General features: G+C 43.1%; 1 protein-coding gene across 9 annotated transcripts in view; it reads right to left on the bottom strand.

The window, feature by feature from the left end:
* Positions 1-26,916, bottom strand: part of KCNS3 (potassium voltage-gated channel modifier subfamily S member 3) — a 66,733-nt gene that overhangs the window by 22,490 nt on the left and 17,327 nt on the right. For 2 of the 9 annotated variants that reach the window (XR_010323555.1, XM_064295067.1), the window contains exons 2-5: positions 24,962-25,092; positions 24,402-24,513; positions 16,473-16,665; positions 7,012-8,453 (exon numbers count right to left, since the gene is read on the bottom strand). Coding sequence is in view for 8 of the 9 variants with exons in the window: in XM_064295067.1 (XP_064151137.1) it covers positions 7,012-8,394 (1,383 nt within the window). In the remaining variant the exon portion in view is untranslated. The other 7 variants (XM_023550447.2, XM_064295066.1, XM_064295064.1 and 4 more) reach the window with 7 other exon arrangements.

Raw genomic sequence — 26,916 nt, 5'->3', positions numbered from 1 at the left:
ACTGAGTGGGGCCTAAAAGGGAGGTAGAGAGATTTGACAAAGGGGAGAAGGCAAGGTGACCATGAAGGCAGAGATTGGAGTGATGCTACAAACCAAGGAATGCTGGGTTGTGGACTTGCTTCAAGCCAAAAAACCCAAACTCATTGCCATCAAGTCCAATCCAACTCATAGCAACTCTAGAGGACAGAGTAGAACTGCCCCAGAGAACTTCCAAAGAGCAGCTGGTGGATTCGAACAGCTGACCTTTTGGTTAGCAGCTAAGCTCTTAACCATTGTGCCACCAGGGTTCCCTGGACTTGCTTAGTACTTATGATTTCTCACATTGTAATGGAAATGTCTACCCTGTGTTTGTTCCACCACTGTATTTTGGAAGCCGATAATTTTTATTCTAGGTTTCACAGGTCCGCTGATAGGAATTCTGCCCCAGAATGAAATCCACCCAAAGTCTCACCTATACTTGATTTAGATAATGAAATTTTAGATTTAGAGTTGATGCTGGAATAGGTAAGATTTTGGGGATGATGTGATGGGGTGAATGTGTTTCACATGTGGAAAGGACATGAATTCTGGGGGCCAAAGAGCAGAATGTTATGGATTGAATCATGTCCTCAAAAAATGTGTGGTAAATCCTAACCCCTGTACCTGTGGAAAGGAGCCCTGGTGGCACAGTTGTTAAGCACTCAACTGCTAAACAAAAGGTTGGTGTTTCAAACCCACCAGTTGCTCTGTGGAAGAAAGATGCAGCAGTCTGCTTCCCCAAGGATTTACAGCCATGGAAACCCTATGGGGACAGTTCTACTCTGTCACAGTAGTAAAGAGCTTGGCTGCTAACCAAAAGGTCAGGAGTTTGAATCCACCAGTTGCTCCTTGGAACTCTGGGGCAGTTCTACTGTCCTATAGGGTCACTATAAGCTGGAATCAACTCAAAGGCAACAGGTTTTTTTATAGGGTGGCTGGCTATGAGTTGGAATAGACTGGAGGACAACAGGTTTGGTGTTTTTTTGTTTTTTGGTTATACCTATGGATGTAATCCCGTTTGGTGAAAAGGCTTTCTTTGTTAGGTTAACAAGGCCATATATTACTGTAGGGTGTGTTTTAAGCCCATCTCTTGAGATACAGAAGAGCAGATCAGGCACTGAAGCAAGGAAACACAAACAGGGGAAAGATAGATGCTACCTGGAGATCTCCAAAGAACTGAGGAACACTAGAGAAGCTGAGAAAAGCATTTTCCCTCACAGCCAACAGAGAGCCTTCTCCTAGGGCCAGTGCCCTGAACTAGGACTTCTAGCCTCCAAAACTGTGAGAAAATAAATTTCCTTTCGTTAAAGCCACCAGTTGTGATATTTCTGTTACAGCAGCACTAAGAAACTAAGAACTACTTTTTGAGACTCCCTGCATTCCTGTAAAAAGGAGCCCTGGTAGCACAGTGGTTAAGTGCTCAGCTATTAACCAAAAGGTAGGCAGTTCAAACCCACCAGACGCCCCACGGGAGAAAGACATAGCAGTGTGCTCCTGTGAAAATTCCTATAGGGCTGCTAGGAGTCTGAATCAACTCAATGGCAATGGGTTTGGTTTTTTGGTTTTGCATACCTGTAACTCTGGAATTTCTGGAAATCTTGCCTGAACCAGGTGTTCAGAAATGCCAAGTACCTGGAAGGTAGTGGTTATGCAATACCTGCTGAAACTATTTGAAAGTATTAAGGACTTAGAGTCAATTCTCGTTTGTTCGTGGATTCTGTATTGTGAATTTGCCTATTAGCTAAAGTTTATTTGCAACCCCAAAGTCAGTACTCAGACATGTCCTCCACAGACATGCACATACACAAATCAGAGAAAAAATTGAGTTGCCCAAGGCTCATGTTCCCAGCTGAGGTAGAAAAAGGCTGGTTCGTATTTGCTAGTTCAGAGTTCACGGTGATGTTATAGAATAACTACCATTAATAATGAGAACTGACTGTACTGATTTTTAGGATTATTAATGGCATTGCCCAAGGTCCCTAGGTAGTTCAAATGATTTGCACTTGACCACTAACTTAAAGGTTGGTGGTTTGAATCCACCCAGCAGTACCTCAGAAGAAAAGGTCTGGCGATCTGCTTCCGTAAAGATTATAGCCAAGAAAACCCTATGGAGCAGTTCACCTCTGTAACACATGGGAACACCGTGAGTCAGAATCGACCCAACAACAACTAGCAACAACAATGGTACTGCAGTTGTGTTTAGAAAAAGATTACTCTTTTGGATACATTTACTGAAATACTTGTGGACAAAATGACGTGACTGGGCTTGCTTCAAAATAAACTGGGGAGGAGAAAAAGTGAGTGGGGAAAGAGATATAATGTTTTGTATGAGTTGATAAATCTTTGAAACTGGGCCACAGGTGCATATATTTTTGTGTACGTTTGTTCAAAATTTTTCACAATAAACCATGGAAGGAAGGAAAGAACTGTGGTCTGGTTCCAGTCTGGATTTGGTCTCTAGGTTGCTGCATGGCCTTGGAGAGACACTCCTTTTCCTCAGATGTAAAATGGGAGGTAGACCAGATGACCTCTGGGGTTCCTTTGCGTTGTCATGGCCCATGGCTTTAGACAGTGCTCAGCCACACAGGTCCTGCACTCCTTCTCACTCCCAGCTCACCCCCTCTCCTGCCATGTTCCTAAATGCTCTGGCATTCTTCCTGGAGAGGACAGAGTAGCAGATGCTGAAAATGAACAAAGGTTAAACCACTGAGTGATTTTAAATCAAAGTGAAATCGCATCTCTATTGATGTTCAGAGGCCTTTCACCCGGCATCACCCCCAGCATTCGAGGAACTTTCGCTCCTGGCCACAGGATGAAGGGAAATGAGCGATACTTTGTAAATGTTTTTCTAATAACCTAAGATTTCAGTTAGCTGACTCCCCACGCCCTCATCGACAAGAAATGAAATCTCATTGGTTAGGACTCTACTGATAAAAAGATGTATAAGAAAAGGTAGATGGCAGGTTAAAATCATTTTGCAAATTCCTAATGCACACAAAATTAGAGGTGAAATAACTAATTTACAGGAACAAAGTAGACTACGTAAGTGTCAGAGATAGAAAAGACACCAGGAATCATTACACTCTCCTTCAATGTGAGAAAAGAAGCTCAGAGAAGTGAGCAATCTGGCCTCCGGGTTATACAACTAGTTAGCCGTGGTGCTAATACTAAGACCCCAGGCTTCCTGATGGCCATTCTTTAAGCCAGAAATATACATAGGACTAGTGATGAACTTGAGGAACACCTTTTTGTAAACCTGAGGCAAACTCTTATCTTTAAGTTGAACCATGTGAAACTGTGTCAAAATGACAGACTAGTGGCAATCTCCTATGGTGCAAATAACCCCCTTCTAATTTTAAACATTAGAAAAAGCTTCTCCATGGTATTAACAAACCTCTAGAAGACAGACTAGCACAGAAGCCCCAAGACAAGGCCTCACCGTGACCCTCTCATTGGAGACAAGAGCAAATGTCCTTCCACATTTGAGTTCAACACATGGGAATGAGCCCCGGTGTGTATAAAAGCAACTGGGAGACTAAATATTTCTGTGAAAAAACAGGAAAAGCAAGAAAAGTCACGAAGTCTACCTGTATCAGCGTATCTAAACCTCCAGCACAGGGGGAAAAAAAAGATCAACACATCTAAAGGCAGAACTTCTAACTAAAGAAGGGAAATTAGCAAAGGGGAGAGAAAAGAATTCATAGAGGTGGAGACTGGCACTCCACAGAGCTGGGAGGTGATGAAGGCAACAGATTCCACCTATCCATTCCCAGTGGTTTTATCCCTAAATCTGAAATGAACTCGCCAGGATCTCAGGGACTGATACCCAACTCAGGTGTCACCTCCTCCAAGAAGTTTTCCCTGACAAATACACACACAGACACAGAGCCAGGTACCTCTCCTGTGGACTCTCATAGCAATGTCTTGTGCTCGTCCCTGTGATAGCCTTCCTCACTCTGTGTAGTGATTATCAGTTGACTTCTCTGCTTCCAGTTGGCTTGGAGGCTCCCTGAGTGCAAGGACTGTGTCTCATTTATCTTTGTACTTCCAGTCCCTGCCCTGAGCCTATACTGTAGTAAACACCCAGGAAATGTTGAAGTGAAACAAGAGGAAGTTGAAGCAATCTCCGCAGAGAAGGGCTGGGAGGGAAGGAATCAGCCATGTTGGATATGGTCCTTGGGTGCTTTCAGTGGCCTTCCAAACCCCATAAAGAACTTCTGCTGAAGATGATAAAACAAATCCGAGGAACTGGAAGGAGGAGAAGAGGTCATCAGGTAGGGAAAAGAATTAGGAATAAAAGGTAAAACTCCTAGAAAAAGTCAGGCCCCACTAAAATGAATCCCAATTCCTAAGGCCATGCGTGACTGGCTTCTTCCCTTGCCCAATGTCCCAATCCTCCTGCCAGCATCCCCAGCAACTGGGCATTTAGTTACTGACTCAAATTTCCAGCAAGAAGGAAGCAACCACCTCACCATCTGGGAATTAACAGTCACAGACATGCATGGACTATGGAGAAGGTGAGAAGGCAGGGTGGGAGAGATTTACAGCTTGTCAAACCCAAGTGGAGCAGCCACCACCACTCCACACAGCACTGAGCACTCTGGAAAACCACCTTTCAGGAATTAGTGAGAGATACCGACAGAATCACAATTCCTATACAGTTCCAACTGTAAAAGCTCAGAGTCATAGGACCTACTGTTCAGAAGCTCCGCCTTAGGTACCCATCAGCTGAGAGACATTTCTGAATTTTTGCAGACCTACAGGCTCTCCTCAAGGAAGAACCCTCAGAGCCTGTTCCAGCTTTAGGGGCATTCTAGAAAACTGTCTCTGTAAACCAATGTGTCCATGTGTTAAGGAGAGGTCCATATACTAGTATTTTCCCCCTTCTCAACTCAAAGTCTGACAGAGTCTGTAGCTCTTTGTCCCTTCAGATGAAGGCACCCCTAAATCCACTCCCTAACAGGGCAGAGCTGGAAGCAGTGTGACACAGTGTTAAAAGCACAGGCTCCACAGTCTGGCTCTCAGGGTTCAAAGTCCAACTCCATTACTTACTATGTGAGCTTAAGCAAGCCGTTTTCCTCTGTGCCTCAGTTTCCTCTTAACACAGCGATAGTAATAAAACCTTGCTCCTAGGAAACTCTTTGGGGCAGCTCTACTCTGTCCCATAGCGTCGCTATGAGTCGGAATCGACTCGACAGCAGGGGGTTTTTTGGCCTAGGGATGTTGTAAGGAGTAAATGAGATTATATAGGAAAGTACATTTATGGCAGTAGCTACTTATTATTATTCCTACTACTATTACTATTGCTTTTACTGCTATTACCATGTAAGCAGTCCTTGGTTACTTCATTCATAGCAACCCTATAGGACAGAGTAGAACTGCCCCATAGGGTTTCCAAGAAGCACCTGGTGGATCTGAACTGCCAGCCACCAGTGTTTCTGGTTACTTCACTACCAAGTAGGAAATCTTTAATTAAATAGGATCCCAAATTCTATGCCTTAAAAACAAATGTATGCCAACATTAAAAAGGCATTTTGGGAAAAAGAAAGTTTTTGTTTTTTAATGAGCAGGGGATGATGGCACACGCATGTACTAAACCTCGAGATTTAAGAGTGAATATAAACACTATTTAGTTATGTTTACCTCAGAAGTCGTGGAAGTGCCAAGAGGAATGACAAGTCGGAGAGTTATCTTCATCAGATAACCTAGGGGAAATGTCCTTTCTTCAATGAAATGCATCTATGAACATAAAAGGCTGGATAATAAATCCATGTGGCTCTTGCATTTGAAAGACCTCAGGGAAAGGGCCTCAGAGTCAGCCTGACAGCCTGAGTTAGAATTACTGTACATCTTCAAAATGAAGACTTTAGCCAAATTCTCTCTGCATGCGATAGATTTGCTCTGTCATTGACCTAAAAGAATGAGTAGGTATGTCTCCTTTCATTGCGTGGGGTTTCTGTGGAAGAGGCAGACATTACCATCTCAGGATGAAAATATCGGCTCCTTTGATAGTTGCTGGCAGAGCTTTTTTCATGATGTAAGTTTCACTCGTCTGGCCACAATGAATCACATCTGTGTGTACAATATTTCTCCTTTCTCTCATTCTCTGAATGCATCACTGCCTGTAAGTGTTCAGGTTTACTCTAATCTCAGTAATATTCAGGTGATGAGGTTTAACCCCAGCAGAACAAATTATAAAATTCAAAATATAAACTGGAAACATGTCTGCAAGGGCACATGTTTCATTCACAGATGCCAGTGGAGTATGTCCTAAACAAGTACCTGTTTAATCACGTACAACACAGTTTTGTCAAAAACATAAAGTAAGGATGCTCAGTGCTCCAATTAGAGCATTTCTCCTCCCAAGCCAATTTTGAAAATACTCAAATGTACTTATTTGACACTGAAACAAACAACCAAGTCATTCTCCATACTGAATTCGTAAGTTTATTAGGCTCCTCATTTCCATGTCTAGGATGTGAACACAGATTTACATGCATTGTCACATTTTGTGGATCTTACATGCATGTAGAGTCTCCAATCAGCTGGACCTTTGATTCTACTTGTCATAATTTACAGTTAGCTCAATGTGAGTAAATGACAAACACAGAATGATGCATTAAGCCATAGCAACAAATCCCACCCAATACCATTTACCTTTTTTCCCAAAACCCTATCACAACTCTTTCTTGTAAAAAATAAATTTCAGAACAAGGCATTTAATTCACCTCATTGAGAAAAATAAAGACAAGTCTATCATTTTATAGCAATGAATGTCCAACTATGGCTGAAAGGTACACCCTGAGAATTAAATGATTTTAATGAACCCACTGAGGTTTATAAAGCTGTGTTAACCTAATGTCAGGAAGGGACTCAAGATACAGGCACAAACGTCCCCGCTCATTTGGCTGTGCAGTTCTCTAAGGATGCAGTGTTACATGCATCCTCACTGTTATCAATGCTTGAAGCATCTGTGGATTCTGGGTCACTCACCACAATTCCAACAGAAGACAGACTGGTAATGAAGGCGTGCACCCGCTGTGCGTAAATATCCCTAATGTTAAAGTAAGGTAGCTCATGACATTTCTCTGGTGGGTCCTCACTGCACTGGTCCACATCAATGTCCTTTTGCTTCTGGTAGTACTTGGAAAACTTGTTGAAGATGATGGTGATAGGAAGAGCCACCACCAAGATACCACAGATGATGCACGTGCTGGCAATAAGCTTCCCAGCCAAGGTGACTGGGTGGGTATCTCCATAGCCCACGGTCGTCATACTGATGGTGGCCCACCACCAACAGACGGGGATGCTGGTGAGGCTTGACATGGACTCATCTTTCTCCACAGAGTAGATAAGCACAGAAAAGATGGAAATGCCCACAGACAGGAAGAGAAGCAGCAGCCCAACTTCATGGTAGCTGTGTCTCAAGGTGGCACCTAGAGAACGAAGCCCTACCGAGTGCCGAGCAAGCTTCAGAATTCGGAAAATCCTCATCAGCCTCAGGATCTGGACCACCTTGCCCATGTTTTCAAAGTCCTCACTCTCTTCTTCCTTGGTGTCTACAGCCAACGTGGCATAGAAGGGAATAATGGACACAAAGTCAATTATGTTTAGAGGGTTCTTCCAGAATTTCTTTTGACAGGGTGCAGCAACCAGCCGGATGGCCAGCTCCCCGGTAAACCAAGCAATGCATGCAATCTCCACACCTTCCAGCACAGGGTCATCCACCTCTCCATCCTCATTCTGAAACTCCGACATGCTGTGGACACACATCGCCACGATGGAGGCCAGCACCACACTCAAGGACGAGATGGCAAAAAGCTTGGCGGACAAGCAGTATGCCGGGTTTTCCATTCGAATCCAGATTTTCTTCCGGAGCTGCCCAAATCGCAGTTTGTCAAATTTCTCCAGCTCTTTCTCAAAGAGAGATGACTCTTCAAATGAGGAATCAGTGCTCACGTCATTGCTTTTCTGATCCCAGTCCTTCTCATGTTTTTCCTCCTTACGCTCCTGATAGCGATTACTACAGCAGGAGTCAAGGAATAGCTCGTTGATACCCCAGTACTCGATCTCCTGGCAGAACGAGAACACACACAGCTCCTCCATGATGTGCAGCTTCCCTGTGTAGTAAAAATTCAAAACATATCTGAACAAAGAGGGGTTCCTATCAAAATAGTACTCTTTATCCGCCACACTGTAATCATCACACAGCTCCAGAATAGCCTCTTCAGAGTGGCAGGTGAGCAACTTCCCGAGTCTGGTGTGAGGAAACCGCAGGAGGGTGCTTTGGTCGACAGACTGCTTAAAGCCCCCCACGTTCAAGTTGACAAGTTCCTCGCCTTGTCCAGGGCGATGGAAAAACTCACCATACACCATGGTGGATACAGGAGGAGGAGTGCTGGCTTGGAAGGGAAACGAAGAAGATCACTCTGCACCTGGAAGGAACACAAGACCGTATTAGCACTCTGTCCCTTCGTGCCCTGCCAACTTATTTTTAATCTGCCCTTTCCAGGATGATGAGCTAACTGAAAAGCAAAACAGGAAATGGAATAAATGATGAGTATGCTATCAGACACTCTGATGAGAAGAAAACCAACGCAAAATGTTATTTTCTCAAAAACTTGGGTTCATGGATCCATTTTCTAGGAAAGCTGAAATACTGCAATGTTAAAAAAAAAAATTAACTTTTCCTAATTCTGATGCTGTAGTTAATAAAATTTACCCACCCCCAGCAAAAACAAAACAAAAAATGCATTTTTAGATCACTTACACAATACTAGCATCTCCAGAGTCTCAACCACGAAGCCCTCTGTGTTTGGCAATGCTCAGCTCAGACGTGAGAAGCTAGTGCTGTCAGGTTCGTAGCTCATTCCTTCTCTTCCCCAGAGCTCAGCCACACACCCTCAGAAGCATGTCATGCTGCCAGGAGCTCTCTCCTCTGCTCTGTACCTCACCTCCAACCTGCACATCGTTGGAGACTCAGCTCTGTGCCTCCAAAGGCTGAGGGCTTCCCCTTATGCACCAATGTTCCATTCCTTTAAGAGAAAGCCCTATTCCCTATGTTTGGATGTAGACAGTCAGAGGATATAATTATCTCCCTGTCCTGAAGTACCTTATATCTTAAAGATATAGTTACACTTCACGGGATGGTGTTTCAGGTGCATCTATATGGAAAGACACTGACTTGGGGAAACTTTTTAAGTTAATTGCAGTATCAGTTCCCTGATACAAACACACTTCTCTCCCCTCTCCCAGCCAGTCTCCATACCTCCAGTCTATGACTACCTCCTCATAGATGTCCAAGTCTATCCTGGCCCAGCGCATAAATGTTTTAGTTCTGACACTTTCCAGGATGTACTGGAGTCTTTTCCCAGAGAGAAAAAAAATAGATTTTGACCATCATTTACTACAATGATATGTCCTCTGAGCAGATGACCCAGATAAAGAAGGGTAGGAGACTATCATATACACAGTTACCACTGGGGACTAAGATGCCTTGTACACATTAATCTCATTTAATCATTCCAACACTATAAGGCGGGAAAGTAGAGACTAATAGAGGTTGAGTAACTTGTACGAGGAGCCCTTGTGATGCAGTGGTTAAGAGCTATGGCTGCTAACCAAAAGGTCAGCAGTTTGAATCCATTAGCTGCTCCTTGGAAACCCTATGGAGCAGTTTCACTCTATCCTGTAGGGTCACTGTGAGTCAGAATTGACTTGATGGCATTGGGTTTATGGGTTTTAACTTGTACAAGATCAAACAATAGGTAAATGGTAGAGCCAGGATTTAAAGTCAAGTTTGACTGACTCCAATGCCCATGTTCTCTCCACTACATGCACTCTCTGTTTTCTTTCTTATTATAATTCAATAAATTAACGTGGGAAGTGTTAAAATAGAGATGAATCAAGCATCTTTGGGATTTTTGAGACAAGAACAATGACCCCTGTCTGGAAAGGCTTTACAGCAGAAGTTACGTTCAGCTTGAATCTTGAAGATCAAGCAAAGTTGATCAAACAAAAGGGAAAAGGGCTAAACCAAAGAGTGGGCCGAAGCCAGATATTGAAGGGCTTCATACATCATGTTAGACAGTCTGAACTTTATCCTGTAGTGTCCTAAGCAATAAGTAGACATGGTGGTATTTGTGACTGTGACTCAGAAAGACTCCAGTGACAGCAGGGTGGAAGACAGCCAGGGAGAAAGGATAGAGCCTTGGAAATCAGGCTGCAATAAAGCAGGTAAGAGGAGGTGAGGGCCTGAACCAATAACACAGTAGTGCATACAAAGAGAAGTGACAAATTCAAGAGAACTTTATAAAGTAGAATTGACAGTACTTGGTGACTTACTGAAAAGAAGGGATGAGGAAGCAGAAAGGCTGAAGAGGATAAGTGCATATGTGGGTTGATGGTGACACCATTGGAAGAGGCAGAAAGGTAAGAAGGAGTTTCTTTTCCCTTATGTTTATGAAAAGCCAAGGCTGTCAGTGAGACAAGAGAATCCTCCTCTGCAAAAGACACACCAGAGGACACAGCCTAAAAATATAGCCCTCTGCCCATCTACCCAGACCCATAAAGAAGGTATAGGCATTTGCTCCTGAGACTCTAGTACTGAATGTCTCCCCAAGAAACCAGAGACCACAGCATGGCTTGACACACCCATTAATAGATTTGCTGACCTCTTCAAAAGACTTGATTTTTTCTCCCCTTCCTTTCTCTTTTTAGCTAGAGGTCTTCTTTGAAGGGCCTAAATCAGAGCTCTAGACTTGGTCCAAATAATTATGGTTCTTCAGATCACTGAAAGTCAGCTCATGTTCATGGCAAGTATAGTAGTAAAAAGTTCCAAGGAGCTGGTTTTGCAAAGCTGACACTAAGACTTTAATGGAAGCTGTCTTTTGGTAGATTCTTTTTCATCTCCTCAGCTATCCTGGAAACCTACAATGATATCTGTTTTCATGAAACAATCTGCACATGTCGGTCTCATGTTCCAAGGGTGTGGAAGCCATTTACCAATCTCTCAGCAGTCACCCCGCTAAAGAGCACTGTCATGGTTCATAAAATCAGCCTCTCAGTTCAGTCCTTTTTGTTTTTAATTCACTCTACACCAGCTAAAGAGAGCCCATTACAAAGTCCGTTCATTCCACAAAGCTTAGTCATAAAACCAACACACATCATAAAAGGAGGGTTGTTTTTTATTTGTTTGTTTGTTTTGGTGGGGCTTTCAGAAGAAAGAAAATGGAAATGATCTCTAGATTCAATCAAATGCTCAGAGGCAGTGCTGAGATTCCCAGAGTCACTGTAGCCAGAGTCACAAAGTGTTGGTTTCCTTGGCTATGTCTGGTCCAGGACTGCTGACGGGGGCAGGATGAGACAGCTTCCATCTTCACAAACTATAGTGAGGTTCCCTTACAAACAGATAGTGCCCTGCCAATTACCAACATTCCTGATAGCACTTCCTCACCACCACCCTGGGAGTGGGTATTACACAGGTTTTCAGATAAGGACGAAGGATTAGAAGAGATGAGTGAGCATTGTACAGAGATTAAGGGTTAGAGGCAGAGGCCCAGGCCAGCGCTCCTGATGTCAAGCCCAGTGCTCTCTGCTCTACAGCATGCCACTTCACATGTTTAAAATGTGTGAAATCAAGAAAAGATACTGAACATCATTATTGTCAATATTCTCACATTTAGGCAAGCATTTAACAGTCACTCATTTCTTCCTAGTCACAAAACATTTACTGAACCATAAAAAAAAAAAAAAAAAAAAAGCTCCACTGCTGTCAAGTCACTTCTGACTCATAACGACCCTACAGCAATCCTATAGGACGGAGTAGAACTGCCCCATATAGTTTCCAAGGAGTGCCTGGTGGATTCGAACTGCCGACCCTTTGGTTAGCAGCTGTAGCACTTAACCACTATGCCACCAGGATTTCCAAATGACCAATAAGCACATACAAAGTTGCTCCATATCATTAGTCACTAGGAAAACCCAAATGAAAATCATAGTGAGATACCACTTCATACCCACTAGGATGGCTACAATCAAAAGACGATCACAAGTGTTGACAAGGTTGTGGAGAAACTGGAATCTGCATGCATTGCTGCTGGAAATGAAACATGGTGCAGCAACCTTGGAAAACAGGCCATTTCTCAAAAAGTTAAACATAGAGTTATCATGTGACAGAGCAATTCCACTCCTAGGTATATATCCAAGATAACTGAAAATATATGTCCACACAAAAACCTGTACAAGAATGATTATAGCAACGCCAGCCATTAAAAACCAAAAAGTGGAAATAATCCAAATGCCCACCAATGGACAAATAGATAAATAAAATGTGATATATCCATACACTGGGACAGTATTCAGTCATAAAATATAAATAAAGTACTGATAAAAAAATAAATTATAAAATAGATGAACTTTTAGAACAGTTTGCTAAGTGAAAGAAGCCAAATGCAAAAGACTATATATTGTGTGGTTCCATTTACATGAAATGCCCAGAACCGGCAAACCCATAGAGATAGAAAATAGATGAGTAGTTTCCAGATACTGAGGAAAAGGAAGAATGGAGAGTGACTGCTAATGAGTATGGGATTTCTTTTTGGGGTAATAACAATGTTCTGGAATTAGACACTACTGCTGGCTATACAGCCTTATGCATACACTAAAAGCCACCGTATTATATACTTTTGAAAAGGTAAATTTTAGGGTATGTAAATTATACTTCAATAAAGCTGCTATTAACGAAGAATTACAGCTACTAAATTAAGAAGAAAGACAGGATTAAAATGTCACCTTTTTGCAACTCATCATGAAATAACGGATCCAGGCAATGATCATCAATGGCAATTGCACAAGGCATTTGGCCACAAAGTAGGAGAACTCACTGCTGTTTCCATTTTCTTCCTAAAGGAGAGCTTAGGCTGACTGTATCAGTTCTCCTGACTAATATGGACCCAATTCGCTCATGGAGAGAACGCTATATACTCTATATGGCCACCTCGTGTCTCTTGATGTTCATAAGGTTGAAAAAGAAGAAAAAAATATGTCAAAATCCAAGACACTCCCTGGCAGCATAAAAGAGAACCTACACTGACCCACTTCTCTCCCGGTGGCAGCCCTGTAAAGCCTTTTCAAAACCATTAACCTTTTATTCACCTCTTCTCTGTTCAATTTCCTCTCTCTTTGCTTCATGCTATCAAACTCATTTAAAAAAAACACTGAAAACTGTGTCTTGTCAAGGCTGGCGTGTATGTGTGCACGTGGTATGGCGTCTTTGATAATACCTTCGCTTTTGGTTCACTCAGCAAAGTAACTAAAGTATAACAAATACGAGCCAGTTTCCCGATTAGGCAGAATCATTTTTTTTTAATTAATTCCGTAAAGGTAAACAAAAACCTAGACTACTTTTTCCTTCCCGCTTATCTAAAATCCTCATTAGTCTTTTCATCAGAGAAAGAAACAGAGCATTTTTCAACATTAATACTGCCATGTTTTTGGAACATACTTCTAAAAGTTTCAATTCATTCTATTACATTTAAAAGAAAAATCATTTAGGTTTTTTAACAAGAGTGTTGCTCTTAAGTGCCACTGAGTCAATTCCAACTTATAGAGAGATCCTGTGTGATGGAGTAGAACTGCCCCATAGGGTAAAAAAAAAAAAAGTAGGGTAGGTTATGCTAAATTCTATTTCTGGCCAGGCCATGTGAGAATAAAACCAAAAAACCTGTTACCGTCAAGTCAATTCCAACTCATAGCGACCCTATAGGACAGAACAGAACTTCCCCATATGGTTTCCAAGGAGCAGCTGCTGGATTCAAACTGCCAACCTCTTTGTTAGCAGCTGAGTTCTTAAACACTGTGCCACCAGGGCCCCGTCCATGTGAGACTATTCCAAATAAAACCAGCATATGTAAACAAAATTGAAAATCGAAACTCAATCCACTCCCAAATCTCCTTCCCATCAGGCGCCTTCCCCTGTGATAGTCTTCTCCTACAGAAAGCCTTCCTCTTCCTCTACATCCCCATGTACTGGTGTGAGTAACATGCAAAGAGAAGAAATCAGAAATTGATGGGTCAGAAAAGAGCAGGGAGTACGACTAAGCGTCTATGGAATTATATAGCCTTTTCTATATGATTAGCATGGATTTGGAAATTGAGATGCTCGTGGTCCTGGACTCAGGCCTTCAGTGAATCAGAGTGCTTTTACAGCAGCTCACAATAGTACAGTTCTGAGAAACAAACAGCTAAAAGGATATGCCTAGAGCATAGATCACATCAAACTTCAAAGAACCTTCTGGATTTCAGTCTTTGTTCCCAGGACTTTCTGGGCATCCTAAGGCTCCTTTATGAAGCCATTCCCTTCAATAGCCTTCCAAGAGATTGAGCCCACGCTCTGAGGAAGCTTTGATAGAAAGTGTGAGTCCCACCAGCCAGGTAGACAGACAAGAAAACTCCCTCCCTGTTCCACTTCTGTCACCACACCAATAGCACAGGTCCAAGTAATCACTGGGGTCTCAGGGAGTCCTATTTCAGAATGTTCATAACCTGAGCCCAATTTTAAATGTTGAGCTGAACATAAATGAACCCCATGTGTCCCTATTCATGCTGAGTTATGAGGGGCAACTAGAAAAAAAAAGAGCAAAAGGCTGGGAGTTGGAAAACTTGCCTCTTCCCAGCTACATGACATTGAGCGGGTGGAGTACTGATCTATAAAAGAAGATGATAAACCCACCCTGAGGGTGAGATAACAAATGCAAAAGTCTTCTGAAAACATAAAGTACAAGACACATGTAAAACCTTGCTCCAAAAATAAGAGATTGAGATAATAGTATCTCTCCCTCCCCCGCCGTGCCACTAGTCCCTTCCTCTCTCTTGCTCCCCCCACCCTCTCACCCTCCAACTGGCATGATCATATTAGAGTTGTATTCACTCCCTTTGGATCTCTATTTAGTGTGGCTGCTCCTCTTTGGAAACTCCAGGGATCTCTGTAGTTCACAAAGCTCATCTCGGATTTAGTAAACCAAATAGCCAGAATGCTGTCCTATATTTGTAAAAACAAAGAATCACAGATGATAGTTTTGCAGCCAGAAACCAGAAAAGTGTGGACATAACACAAGAGGAGAGCCTTAACCCTGTGGTAGGAATTCTATCAGGTATCCAAGTGAACCTTTTTACTTAGAGGAATGCACATATAAATGGCTGTGATGAGAAAGCTTTACTGGCAAGGTAAGGGGGTTTTGGAGAATTGGAATGTCTGTAGGCCAAACTGGGTCCCTGGTGGTGCAGTGGTTAAGAGCTTGGCTTAAGAGCTCGGCTGCTAACCAAAAAGTTGGCAGTTCAAATCCACCAGCCGCTTCTTGGAAATCCTAACCTGCAGTTCTACTTTGTCCTATAGGGTTGCTATGAGTTGGAAACAACTCGACAGCAAAGGGCTTGGGGCTAGGCCAAATTAATAGCCCTCCCCACCACTCACCTTTTACCACAGCCCTTTGGGTGCTCCTTTATCTTACCACTTATCACAACATCACCAGGTATTTTAATGTTTTTGTACAGGCCTCCTTGCTCCCCACAAGTCTGATCCCTGCTGAGCTGTCTCTCTCCCCAGCTAGACTCTAAGCTCTTTTGTGGGAAAGATCAAGTATTGTCATCTCCCTAGCCCCAGGCCCTTGTTCTAATTGCTCCCCAAAGTGTAGTACAACTGGAGGAATTAACAAAAAGCTATCATGGCTTCTGACAGGAAGCTAGCAAACTGATCTAGACCAGGAATGGTGAAATTAAATGTCTCCAGTGACCAAACAAGTAATTTAAACAAATAAAGCAGGCTGGTCGGGGACTGTGGTGAACTATCCACACTCGTCTAATGAGGAAGAGGCTACATGGCTCTACATTCCTTCATGGGAACAGTACAGCCGTATTTTTTCAGAGTTCCAGGAGTGCCTAGAAATCCTGATTTGTATGTGGGATATTTCAAGTTTAACGAGAACTAATCCAAGAAGTTTTAAACATTATGTGGTTCAAACAAAAATGTGTCACTGGACCAGGTACATCCAATAAACTACCCAGTCTGTGACCCGAGCTAGATCCACACCAACCCTATCTCCGCAAGACCGATTTTAAGCCAGCCTGGCTCAAACGGACATAAATGGAATCTTATCACTACAGTGGTGTTATTCCCTCAAGTCTCAACTAGAAATGTAAAAAGAAAATGGCAACAGGACTATAGAATTTTCCAGGTTGGTCCACCCTGGCCCCCAATACAACTCCAATCTGATCTTTTCAGAGTGACTTTCCCCCTTCACTTTTAGTTATATGTCACAAATTCCCAGTGGATTTTACAATCAAAATAGTCTCCCTGGTGTCTCACCTTCATTTCTGTCACTACACTGTCAGGTTCATTCTCTTCCTTTGATAAACAATAGGCACTAGAGAGAATGGCAGAGAGAGGCAGCTCTTACCTTTGTGGTGGCGATGTCACACACTCTGCCCTCATCCTGCCCAGTGGGATTTCCATGGTCACCCAAGAAGCTCCACCCTTCTTCTCTCACTGGAATTTGTGGCGCACATAGGGATTTAGCGTCCCACACAGAAGAGAATAATCTTGTTCTCTGGTTGTCCAGGCCAAAGCAATCTATGGGAAATCACGTCCAGCTGTAGAAGAAACCATCATCGAAGTTGTAACTCCAAGGAGGAAACACACCCAAAGACGGCCTATCTCAGACTTGGTGCTGTGGGCACCATGCTGATTAGACCCCATCTCTTAGAGCCCTATCTATTTCACAGGAGCAGGGCTCATCTTCTCTCCTTGTGAAACCATCACTCCCATTTGACAAGTGGATAGGCAGATATCACAAAGCCACAGGACCTAATTCAAAACCACACTCAGAACTTGGCCAAAGTGGAAACACATGGGATAAAGCCATGGACCCAGAGGCCAATGAAACATCCAAAAATAAAACTACCGGTTGCTGTCGAGTCGATTCCAAATCATGGTGACCCTACGTGCACCAGAGTAGAACTGTGTTCCACAGGGTTTTCAGAAGTAGATCTCCAGGCCTTTCTTCTGAGGCACCGCTGGATGGACTTGAACCTCAACCTTTCGGTTAGCAGTGGAGTGTGTTGACTGTTCGCAACCTCCAGGGACTCTAAAGATAAACCTAGACACTAGAATTAGGGCATCAGTCACTCAGCTCCCACACAGTTTCTCATAGGACTATTATTTTCCCAGTTAACTCATCAAGGATATACCTACAAACTTCTAAATCGATGCATCTGAATCTATTTCAGAGACCAAGCTCTGTGTGTAACTGCCTTAACAGAATTAACACTCCTGCTCTAATTTGAAATCAATAAGTTTCAAAGGCTGGCCAAATTCAATTTTGTTTTATTTGCCTACTGTTAAATTTTATAGATTAAAAATGGCTAAACACGCTAGCACAGAGTCCTCTGATGAGTGCATGCGCGGCATGTATGTGTGTGTGCAGGTATGTTTTAGGTTTGTAGCAAGACAAATAAATTTCTGTTACTCTCTCTGAATCAATTAAAGGAAGCAAAAACATTTCCAATTCCCAATCAGGTAAGCCTTGCCTCATGCTGATACATTCCCATAGGTTTGCACTGGCATCTAAGCATCCATCTATCGATTTTCATGTTTTCCAATCAGCATCAAGGTCCAAGAGATGGGGAAAAAAGGGGAAGAAGGGAAGACTAATTCAGAGCTTCAGAAAGGAAGTACAAGACTTGAAAAGCATGCCTCTGGTGATGTCAGTCATTAAACAAGCATTCATCAGAACCGGGCATCGAGTTAGGCGCTGGGATTACAAACCAGCTGTACCAGCTGGCCCCAGGAGCTGTCAGACTCCAAAGACAAACAATAATGAAGTGATGGTGTTCTAACAACATCAAGTGAGCAATGGAGAGGAAGAGAAGCAGAAACACAATTTCTGAGCTGGTCCCAATAATAAGCAGAGCAATTTTTGAAGCACATGTGGGCTCTGCAGAGCATGAATGTCCACCCCTGGTAGAGATGACAAAGAGGAGGGAGCCAGAGGTAAAACAAAGCACCAACCAAACTGAACTTTTGAGATGGAACTCTCGGCAGAGGAGGGAGAAAACCCCAACAGGGATAAATAAAATCAATTCAGAGGCTAAGATCCTCCTCCTCTGTGGCCTCCCAGTAGCACATCATTAGATCAGCCTCAGATATCTGTGTTCCAATGAAACGCAGCAGTGCTGCCACGCCTTTTTAAAAGAATAAAAACTGGTCACTGTTGAGTCGATTCTGACTCATAAGGACCCTACAGGACAGAGTAGAACTGCCCATAGGGTTTCCAAGGAATGGCTGGTGGATTCAAACTGCTGACCTCTGGTTAGCAGCTGGGCTCTTAACCACTGCGTCAAATAGCACACACATGTAGTATCCTTTCCCTATCAGATGCCTTTTCAATGTAGCATATGTTGAGGGGCAGTAAAAGCAATCTGGCTGCAAACAGCTTTGATATCACTATATTAATTACTAAAGTAAAAATAACAAACCATTTAAGCTATTCAGCACTTCTAAGAAACCCCACATGCTTCCTAGCAGTACCCTTGTACAAGCTCATCACACAAAGGACAGGACTAGCCCAGGGACAGACTATGAAGTTAACCAAGAGTACCTCCTTTTTTGAAAAAAAAAAAAAAAAACAGAAACTGGCACCTAGCGAGCTCAGCCAATGTTTGCTGAATACATAACTTTCCAGGCTATCCCTTTCTCTCTTCTCCTCCCCAAAATTCAGAATTCCTACACCTTACCCCATTCACCACCACTGTGACTCCTATCCAAAACACTGGATTTATGCAAAAGATGTAATACCAGCCAATACCCGTCAATGTGAATTTATGTCAGTTCATACTCCTCACAGGATATGTACATTCTATGTGTGACCCCACAACCTAAATTACTAGTATGTGTGGAGTCTCTACTACACGCCAGGTAACGTCCTAAGAGTTTTAAACACGTCACCTCTATCCTCCACTAGTGTAAGTGCCAAGAGTTCCATCTCTGGAGTTCAGTCTGGGTGGAGCTACATTTTACCTCCGAATCCTTCCTCTTTATCATCTCTACTCCAAAAAAAAAACCAAACCCATTGCTGTCACGTCAATACCAACTCATAGCGACGCTACAGTACAGAATAGAACTGCCCCATAGGATTTCCAAGGCTGTAATCTTTATGGAGGGACCCTGGTGACATAGTGGTTAAGAGCTACAGCTGCTAACCAAACAGTTGGCAGTTCAAACCCCCCAGGCGCTCCTTGGAAACTCTATGGGGCAGTTCTACTCTGTACTATGGAGTCACTATGAGTCGGGATCGACTCAACGGCAGTGGGTTTGGTTTTTTCTCTGAATCTTTATGGAAGCAGACTGGCACATCTTTCTCCCGCGGAGCCTCTGGTGGGTCAAACCACTGACCTTTCGGTTAGCAGCCAGGTGATTTAGCCACTGTACTACCAGGGCTCCTTATCATCTGGGGTGAAAATTCACCCTCTACTCAGAGATGCTATTCGTCCCAAGTCCCACACCCAACAAGTGTCAGAGTGAGAATTCAAACTCAGGTATGCCTGATTTCAGCTAGTGTGGAAAACCAAGATCCACTCTTACTTGGGGAAGGTCAAGAAAGGATTGGGAAAGGTAGGCAAAACATCACCCAAAAACAGGAGGAGGAAGAAAAATGTGTACAGCCAAAAGATTCGCTCCTTACTGCTTGACAACGCCACCAAATGTTTCTATTTCTATAGGTTCCTACCCTTCATGTCAGCGTTATCTGTTCAAACAAGGAAATACTGTATGCGATTTAGCAGTTGAACAGTTTCTGCCTTTGCTGAGTGATTCAGCAGGATCCTAGCAAAACCCATCAAGCTCACTCGAGTATCGCTACCCGCTGCAGAATTCCTCTCTTCACATTGCATCATCCTTCTACTTCCCTCCAGCCTGGCTTAATTTCCTGGAGGGTTGACTACAGCATTCAAAGATGTACAAAACAACTGCCTCTGTTATTGAAAGGGCAAAGATAAAGATTAAGTGGCATACTGGACTATTTCATCATCCAGAAACCTAACATCTAATCTTGGAACAGACTGCTGGGAAAAGCAAATGGATAGCTGACAGTAAACTCAGAATTGCAGGAACGAGGCTGCCTTCCAAAAATTAAACTATAAAATCAGTGCTTAGTAGATCAAAGACGCTCACTGTGACATTGCAGCACAGGTCTGTGTCCTCTGTATCGCATACCATCCTGTGTATACTATTACTGTCCTGTCCACACTCTTGAAATGTTGGTATGTCAGAGCCATCCTCAAGACTGAGAAAGCTCCAGTTGGGAACAGTGTCTTAATATTATTCAGAATATCCCAGAGCCTAACATCCATGTTAGAGTGGTGCTCGACACATTTGGTCGAACAAAACCCCCTTCCCCAAGTCAAACAAAACTAAAGAGCGTTTTAATTAACAGAATCAGGATGGATGACGAAAGGCAGTTTGTCAGCAATGGAGGCAGAGAAGAAAAGACCCATCTCGGCACTGCCTAAGGGAGAACAGCCTTGCCTGAAAGCCCAGCATCTCCAGTCATGATGATGGTACATGCCTGGAGTGGAGTTTTAAATGTGAAGACCTCAGAGTTTCCCATCGTTACTACCAGCTGCCGTGGAGTCGATCCCACTCATGCTGATCCCATGTGTGTCAGAGTAGAACTATGCTCCATATGGTTTCCAGTGGCTGATTTTTTTGGAAGCAGATCACCAGGCTCTTCCTCTGGGTGGACTGGAATTTGCCACCTTTCCATTAGCAGCCAAAGGTGTTACCTATTTGCACTACCCAGGGACTCCTTCCCATCATTAAATACCCAAAAACTTCCCTTTTTCTGCTTGCAGGCTCGCCAAGTCACCTCCTGAGGATTTGGGCTCCCACATACCTTGTCAACAGGAGGCATATGAGCTATGCAGGCCACCATAAGTGTCCACTCTGTCTGCTAGCTCTATTTATTAGTGAAGCCTAATAAGGAGGGAAGAGGTTTATTTACTCAGTTTCCTGTGACTTTCAATGGGAGTCAACCTCCTAGAATGTGATCAGCTGTGGAACACCTAAAAGTATGTTTCTAAAGTTGCAAGAGACCCAGATCCTGAACTGAGGATAAGGTTACCAGGTAAAGGGCACCTTTGAGCACCTTTCTGGCAGTTAGTCAGCTTCCCTGAAGACATCCTGACCTTTCAATCTTCTACAGCAGGGTTTCTCAGCCTGGGCAATATTGACTTTCAGAGCCAGATAATTCCTTCTTGTGGGGGGCTGCCCTGTGCATTGTAGGATATTTAGCAGTATCCCTGGCCTCTACCCACTAGATGCCAGTGACAACACCCCTACCCAACAACTAAAAATGTCTCTAGATATTGCCAGGTGTCCCTGAGGAGGAAAATCAGCCCCACTTGAGAACCACTGCTCTAGGAGTAAAGAACCTCAGACAACTGTTTGGGACGTGGAAGGCCAAATGCAGTCAGAAAGCTCAGAACAACGGATCATACTGATAATTTATATACTGCGAAGGGCTGGGGACATTCCCAAACACTTGTTCTTTTAGAGTTCAGTCATGGTATTTCTGGAGTCAGGCAAGCAAAACATAAAAAATGAAGAAAGATAAAAGCAGGTTTAACCTTCTGTTGAAATTCAAGGCTTACCCCATGCAATCGGAGTCTAGAGTAAAGGTTAGTAATTTTCGCCAAGCCATTCTGTCTTACATTTTCTAACATTTTCGGTGCCAGAAGATATGCTACGCACACGCACTAGTATAGTTTCAGATAGATGGCCTGCTACAGCGTTCTGCAGGGAGCCCTGATGGCATGAGGGTTAAGCGTTGGCTCCTAACCAGAACGTTGGTGGTTTGAATCCACCCAGCTGCTCCACGGAAGAAAAGATCTGGCAATCTGCTTCTGTAAAGATTACAGCCTAGGAAGCCCTATGGGGCAGTTCTACTCTGTCACATGGGGTCACTATGAGTCAAAAATCACCCAACAACACAATAACACAGCATTTTGCAGGTAGTAGTGCTTCTGCTGAACAGACCCGCCCTGAGCCAAAGTGCCAGTCTTGTGGAAACCTGTTGCTGTCCCAAGAAAAACGCAAATACGTGTCAGTTTTATAGTCTTGCCACTATTCATCACCCACAGGTTAACTTTCAATAGAACATGAAAGTAATGAAATAACAGGAGTAGTAACGAAAGGTGAAATTCAGCTCTACCTCTTCCTTGCTTAACTAACAAGAACTGTAATCCAATGTTTTGCCTAACTAAAATTAAAATATCATAATCAAACCATCATAATTAGATGGAATGTGCTAGAATAATTACACTTATATTTAACTTCTACAACCCACAACAATCAGAAAAATACACCTTATAGTTGACTCAGACAATGGTTTACTAAGAATATTCTGAGCTACTTACTTTTTCCAAATTATCACATTTCAAGAAGTGCCTTAAAGTAATATGAGAAATCTTGAATTCACAATGATCTTTGTTTGTTTGCTTCATTTTGGTCAGACCCAAGAAGAAAATGGAAACTTCTTTAGAGTCTAATATATTCAGGGATTAAAAATAATTTGTAGAAATACTGCTCTTCACAGAGAAAACCAGTAAATGCTTTCTAAAGCAAAGCCTCTAAATTACATCTGAAGGTTAACGTAAATGATATTTCCCTTGTCCATTCAGAATAAGTGAATGCAGTACCACCTCCAGAAATCCCAAAGGCTTGATGCGTGGGTAACTAAGTACCGCCTTCCTCTCCTCGGGTTCTGCGTTCCTAGACAACCTCCCCTGGGGAACAGAGGGCAGGCGGTGGGGACGCTGCTGAGTCACTCACAAAGAAAGTCTGGAGAAAGGAAAGCAAAGATGGCCCCAACCAGGAGCTGCTCTGTGGAAGGGTGTGCAGCTGATAACAGCAAGCAAACCCCACAGCGTCTGATCCCAGTATGGTACTCCCTGCATGTTGACAGGGCTCTGAGGCCACCAGGAGTGGCTCACATGCCTGCTACCATTCCACTGGCCCCTGAAAGGAGCGTCCCGGCTCCATCCACCCTGTAGCAGTCCCTCTGAAGCATGGCTGGCTGAACACAGGAGCTGGGTCTGCAGCCAGGAAACAGGAGAAACAGTAAGGCAAATTAGCACACCTCTAGGCTCAGACTCTGCACTCAGTCTCATCTGTTTCCATGTTTTAAAGGGTTGAGGGTAGCCAACGTCCACACTAGCACACTGATAGAGAACTGAAAGCAGGCAGCTTTGGAGGGTGTAGGAGGAAAACTGTATCATGCAATGATGATAGTAGTGTAGACCAGCTAAAGAAAGCCTTTCTGGAGGACATTCTAGCAATGTGTATCACAAAAATCCCCCAGTTTCACATTTCAAAATGTACCCTGAGGAAATAAATCAGACAAGTGTGCACGGACATATGTATAACGATGCTCACTACATCACTATTTACTCATAAGAGAGAAAAGTCAAAGGCAACCTAAATGGCCATCAAATAGGGAAATGGCTAAGTAGATTAGGGGGTAGTCTTGTGATGGAATACCATGCAGCCCTTAAAAAAGCTGAAATAATAACAACGGCAACTTCTGTGCACTGAGTCCAGGCCCACAATAAGGGTTTACGTGTCTGAATCCATTTAACCCTCACAACACTCACATAAGTCGTATTTTTTATTTCATTCATTTTACAGATGGAGAAGCTGGGGAACAGAGAAGTTAACTAACTCTCCAGGGTCAACAACGATTGATAACTCCATGGTCTGAATGCAAACAATAACGTTCTATAGCCCGTTCTCTTAACCACCATGTTCTACTGTCTCTATATCCATGAAAAGATATTCGCAATATGCTAAGTAAAATACATGTGTGCATATCATACAATATATGGCAAAAATCTTTGTAAAATACGTCTGACTTTACAAAGTAGGAAAAAAAAACATAAGAACATCTACCAAAATATTAAATGCATTCATTCTGGATGATGGAACCACGGGTGATTTTGCTTTCTATTCTATACCTCTTGGCACTGTGTGAATTTCTGTAAATGGGTACCAAAAAAAAACCTATTGCCGTTGAGCCGATTCCGACCCACAGCGACCCTAAAGGACAGAGTAGAATTGCCCCCATAGAGTTTCCAAGGAGGGGCTGGTGGATTTGAACTGCTGACCTTTTGATTAGCAGCTGTATCACTTAACCACTATGCCACCAGGGTTTTCTGTAAATCAGTAGGTATTATAAAATAATTATAGTTATTCCTACTTGGAAAATGAAAGGTCACAAGCAGCCTTGGTCAATATTTGGGCAGGGAACGGGGTGTATACATTAAATGAAACTTACAGATTTCGCCCAAGATAGAATCCTTGGCCAAGGTACTCCAGTGTCATCGGCAAGAATCATAAGCTTCTTCTGTTCATTTACATTTGCTTCATGGCAGGTACTCTCCTGGGAACTAAGGAGAACAAAAGACAACATGGATCTACCCCTCAGAGAGCTTACAGGAGGATAAAGGGATAAAGAAGTAACCATAACGCAAGGTAGAACGGTTCAGGTACCACATGGAGACGTATAGAGAAAGCACTGCAGGAGTTCAGAAGAGGCAGAGGTACTCCAGGAGAGGGAACTGGGGACAATGACACAAATGAGTGGCATCTGGGCTGCACCCTTATGGTTAGGTGAGATATGAACAAGTAAAGGGGAGAGGTTAGGGTAAAGAAGACTGCTCTCCAAGGAAAAGAAAGAACAAGCAAAGACGAGATGGCAAGAAAGCACGTGGTGTGTACAGAGAGCTGAAAGTAGTTCAGTCTGGCTACGATGTAGCCCTATGACTTAGAGGTATTGATTTAGAATATTTCTTTTTCAAATATACAGAACCTTACCTGTACTATCATATTCCCTACCTTTGTGAACCAGGAATAAAAAGGCTAGGTAAGTGATGTCACTAGGCTGGGAGAACGGATTTCCTGTGGCCATGCAGACAGAGGATCACTGAAGTAAAGGGACCATACCCCAGGCCTTCTGAGCTATTTACCTACAAGAAAGCAGTAAAAAAAATGTAAAAACCCCTCAGAATTACTGCTATTCTTAGAACATCTAAAAATTTAAGGCTGCCATTGGGTACACCAATCCACCAGGAGTTCTAGCGATCCGAAATGACAAGCAGTGAATTCCAGTAGTACCAGCTGAAACGCAGACAAGGACAAGAACGGAAACATCATCCAGGTTTCACTGGTTCATCCCACTTCTCTTTTTGACCCCACTTAATCTATTCTCAGGAGTTCTGGGTGGTGCAAAGTGCTCGCACCAGCTTAACCATTTGGCAGTTTGAGTCTACCTAGTAGCACCTCGAAAGAAAGGCCTGGTGATCTACTTTAACCCTATGAAATACAGTTCTACTCTGACACACGTGGGGTCACCACGAGTCAGAACTGACTCAACAGCAACTGGTTTTAATCTGTTCTCCACCTAACAGTCAGAGCAGAAGTCTGTAGAGAGAACTCAGGAAGTCCTCAAACAGAGATGTGGGAAAAAGTCTTTACTTTTACTAATTTCCAACTAAAATTTGGCAATTCCTCCCATTAAAAATGTAAGCATTGGTCCAGAGCAGTAATAGCAGTACCTGTGACTTTGCATCGATAGAAATTCCTCATAATTTCATATCAGAGTTGTGCAAACATCTCAAAATGTCATCTACACTCATTATTACTTTCAAATCGCAGAAGCTATAGACCTACTGCTACATTATATACAATGAGTTAATAAAGAAACACATATATGACTACATCATAAACTTGCTTTAATATGTCGCTATTTCAATACTTCATATCCTGTGCCATTTATTTTTTGCATTTAAAAGTGCTATTCTGAAAAGTGGGCCATAGGCTTCTTCAGACTACCAATGGGGTCCACTACACAAATGAAGGTTAAAAATCCTTTAGCTAGAGATCCTGCTAAAACATAAGTCACATCATGTGTCACCCCTATGTTCAACCGTCCAGTGGCTTCCATCCTACTGAGAGTAAAAGCCCCCTCCTCCCACTTTACTTACTGATCTTATCTTCTGCTTCTCTTGCCCTTTCACTCCAGTCTGGCATACCAGCCTTTGTGCTCTTCCTTACACATGCCAAGTGATACACATTCCCGTCTCAGGGCCCGTACACTGTCTGTGGTCAGCCTGGAACGCTCTTTCCCCAGATGCTGCAGGACTTGCTTCCTCATTGCCTTCAGGTCTTTACTCAAATGATACCTTCTCAGTGAGGCCTCCCTTAGCTACATTATCTAAATGTCAACAGTCTTCCTGAAACTCCTATCTCCCCTACCCTGATTTATTATTTTTTTTTCCCTTAGCATTTATCACTCCCGAAGATGAAACGCTGGTGGCATAGTGCTTAAGAGCTATGGCTGCTAACCAAAAGTTCGGCAGTTCGAATCCACCAGGTGCTCCTTGGAAACCCTCTGGGGAAGTTCTACTCTATCCTATAGGGTCATTATGAGTTGGAATCGACTTGACGGCAATGAGTGGTTTTTTGGGTTAAGATGATTAAGAGCTATGACTCCTAACCGAAAGGTCACCTGCTCTTTGGAAACGCTGTAAGGCAATTCTACTCTGTCCTGTAGAGTCGCTGTGAGTTGGAATTGACTCTATGGCAACGGATTTGGGTTTTTGTTTTTAAGATATACTTAAGAAGCCCTGGTAGCACAGTGGTTAAGTGCTTGGCTGCTAACCGAAAGTCTGATGGTTCAAAACCACCAGCTGCTCCTTGGGAGAAAGATGTGGCAGTCTGCTTCTATAAAGATTATAGCCTTGGAAATCGTATGGGGCAGTTCCACCCTGTCCTATAGAACCACTATGAGT

This window comes from Loxodonta africana, chromosome 12 (genome assembly GCF_030014295.1).
Source record: "Loxodonta africana isolate mLoxAfr1 chromosome 12, mLoxAfr1.hap2, whole genome shotgun sequence".
Taxonomy (NCBI): domain Eukaryota; kingdom Metazoa; phylum Chordata; class Mammalia; order Proboscidea; family Elephantidae; genus Loxodonta; species Loxodonta africana.
This window is presented reverse-complemented; position numbering and strand designations above follow the sequence as displayed.